At 37.6% G+C, this 3,238-nt stretch overlaps 1 protein-coding gene across 1 annotated transcript; it reads right to left on the bottom strand.

The window, feature by feature from the left end:
- Nucleotides 1-8: 8 nt before the first annotated feature.
- LOC107579809 (SH3KBP1-binding protein 1-like) lies at nucleotides 9-3,077 on the bottom strand (the record flags this gene model as incomplete). The annotated part of the gene is made up of 7 exons (XM_016265605.1): nucleotides 9-257; nucleotides 463-579; nucleotides 909-996; nucleotides 1,140-1,255; nucleotides 1,337-1,527; nucleotides 1,609-1,699; nucleotides 2,928-3,077. Coding segments are annotated over 7 exons (1,002 nt in total), but the record flags the coding sequence as incomplete, so codon positions are not given.
- Between the last annotated feature and the right edge of the window lie 161 nt (nucleotides 3,078-3,238).

Here is a 3,238-nt window from a genome sequence, read left to right as displayed (position 1 = left end):
ATTTTTACTATTGATCTCAGAATTGTGTTCCCCACGATACTCTGCACGTAAATGAGCAACGAGTACAAGAAAGAAACCCTCTTTACCAGAGATGAGATGTTTCTCAGACAGCATGATCTTGGTAACAGGGCTGCGGTGAACGGAGAAGGTCTGGAAGAGCTGTGGACCGGATCCCACCGTCTCTGGATGCTGCACTATGACACGCACCGTGCCTGAACTAGTGCCATACGCAATCTCGATCCAGTTCCCACTGTCACCTGAACAAACACAAGAGCACACGCATACAAGGTTTAATAGAAATCACATTAAAGTTAATAAGTTCTCTTTTTTTTTTTAAAGTATGCTAAAGTGTATGTATTTTTCGTAACTGTGTGATCAACTGGAGTGCTAATAGTTTAGTACTAGTTGAATATGGTTTAGCGCTATGTGCTATGACACTGTGAGATGACAGGCTGGCGTTACTTGTTTTGGGCGTCAGGTAGACACTTAGAGCAGTAATAGCATCTTCACTGGGATCTCGATACAGCTCAGTCACCAGCAGATCGTTATCCTTCATCCTCAACGGAAACTTCTGGACATCTGAAAGACACAGAAATGCACAGCGTGTCGTGATCAGCGTGATCAACCCGCTCAAGGATCATCGATGCACAGGAATTTTTTTGAATGTATCCAAAAAAATGTTTTAGAACAGCTCAAGCAATTAGAAATAACATTAACAGCAATCAAATAAAATGATTATTTTAGCTGGAAATTCAACAATAAATATAAATAAATGGTTTATATTTTTAGAACTGCATGGCAACACCATTATCCATGAATTAAATACTTTAAAACTAAAGCTACTTTTTTATTTGCAACTTTATAGACCAAAATCAAAACATAAAATATATGACTGATTATCACTTTACCTATATAGTAAATAGATCCATTATTACATCCCAAAATGAGGAACGATCCGGCTGTGTCATAACTGTTGATGGGAACCACATCCTGGTTCTGCATAAAGAGAGGTGAAGAACTCAGGAAGTGAACACTTCTACTTGTTTCGATATTAAGAAATCGATTTCATTTAAATTGTGACACCGGAACAAATGCAGAAATTAATCACCAATGGCCATGCATCTGTCAGCGCTCGTTACCTGCCAGTGTTTAGTGACTGCGTTCCACACTCCCACTTTACCCGTGTGGCTGGTGGCGATGAGCTGGTTTCCAACGAAGAACAAAGCCTCCACCGGCACATTCAAACTGAACACACCTGCGGTTCAGAACAAACAAGAACTCTGGTTTCCAAACATTTGTGAAAGATCCAAAAGCATTACATGAAACGAGAGCTTACCAATTTCATTGCCATTTCCATCGGGACAGATTGCCCACAGTATGATTTCTGTGCCCGATGCAACGGCAACCATCTTATCATTGTCCCCTAGAGAACCGCCCATGACTTTGGCGTTAAGAGCCACCCTGTCAATCACCCAGTCCAGCCGAGGGCTGGTGAACACCTGCTGCCATCCACTCGACTCTTTAACCCTGAGCACAAGAAACAGAAAAAAGAGTCACACATGTAAGTCCCAATCATTACTATACGTGTCATTCAAAGAGGAACCCTACCTGTAACAGACCACAAACTGGGCATAAGCCACAGCAATCCAGTTATGATGACCGCATATGATTCTGACCATGCCTGGATCAGCGATCGGACCTAAACAACACGGATCACACGATTCAAGAAAGTATTAATAATTACTATTTTAAACTGAAAACAGAAGGAGTAAACTAAAGATGCACCCAAGAGAACTAGAGTGAAACAAAGTAAAAAAACACAGAAAAATAATAAACCAGACAAGAAATGAGTAGAATTGATTAAAATAGAACAGAACAAAATGAACAGGAATAGAAACAAGTAGAACGGCGTAAAATAGAAGGAAATAGAATGGAATTAACCACAGTACAATAGAAAAATCAGAGTAGAAATTAGTAGAGTAGAACAGTGAAATATAACTAATCATGGCAAAAATTATCTGAGTAAAACAGAACAGAATAGAACAAACTAGAGCTGAAATGAACTGAATAAAACAGAATTGAACTGAGTAGAGCAGAACTGAAACAGAACAGAATAAACCAGAGAGGAAATTAGTAACCGAGTACCACTGAGTGAAATAAAATAGAATAAAACAAATCAGAGTAGAAATTAGTTGAGTACAATAGAGTAAATTAGAGTAGCTATGATTAGAGTTAAACAGAATAAAATAATCTAGAGTTGAAGGGAGTAAAATAAAATGGAATAGGATAAAACAGAATAAAATAAACCAGAGTTGAGAAGGGTAGAACTGAGTATAATACAATCTGAGTACAATAAAACAGAGTAGAACAAAATTGAATAGAATGGAACTAATCAGATGAGAGAACAACTTAGTAGAGTAAAACAGAATAACATAGAATACACCACAGTAGAAACTATCAGACTAAAATGGAGCAGAATAGAATAAACCATACTGAAACGGAGTAAAATAGAATAGAAATGAATAGGAACGGCGTAAAACAGAACAGAAGCAAGCAGATAATAACTGAGTAATAGTATTCAAAAGAACAGAATAAATCAGTAGAAATAAGTTGAAACAAGTACAATAGAATAGAGCAGAACTGAGTAGAATAAAAATAAAACAAAACAATAAATCAGAGTATATAAGAGTGCAAATATAACAGAAAATAAACAAAATAGAATAGTTCGTACCAAAGTAAACTTTCATAATAGAAAAGAATACAATTGCCAAAAGAAAACCTGAGTAGAATATAATAGAACAGAATTAAGTAAAGTAGAATGCAATGAAGTAGAATAGCAGAGGCAATCTGAGTGGAACAGAATTGAATAGGGAAAAGTAAATTAGAGTAGAATAGAATACTAAAAGGAACTATAGACAAAGGCAGACCTGTCACCCTCTCCTCTATGGAAGCTTTGCCCAGGTTAGGCGGCATTGTGTTACTCCTCCTCACAGGGGCCCTTTCCACCGGCCCCGCACGGCCCCCCATGAACTGTGGCCCCGCCACACTGTGCCTGTTTCTGCGCTTCACCGGATACACTGTGACACACACAATTAGGGCCGTCACTAACGATTATTTTGGTAATCGAGTAATCTGACGATTATTCTGATGATTAATCGAGTAATCAGATAATTATAATTACTTTTTTGTAGCAATAAAAATAGACCTACGTGAACAATAGCCTTTAAAATGACTTAAA

Source organism: Sinocyclocheilus grahami, unplaced genomic scaffold (genome assembly GCF_001515645.1).
Source record: "Sinocyclocheilus grahami isolate Dianchi unplaced genomic scaffold, SAMN03320097.WGS_v1.1 scaffold20393.1, whole genome shotgun sequence".
In the NCBI taxonomy this organism is placed as follows: Eukaryota; Metazoa; Chordata; class Actinopteri; order Cypriniformes; family Cyprinidae; genus Sinocyclocheilus; species Sinocyclocheilus grahami.
Note: the sequence above shows the minus strand (reverse complement) of the source record. Positions and strands in the feature narration are given on the sequence as shown.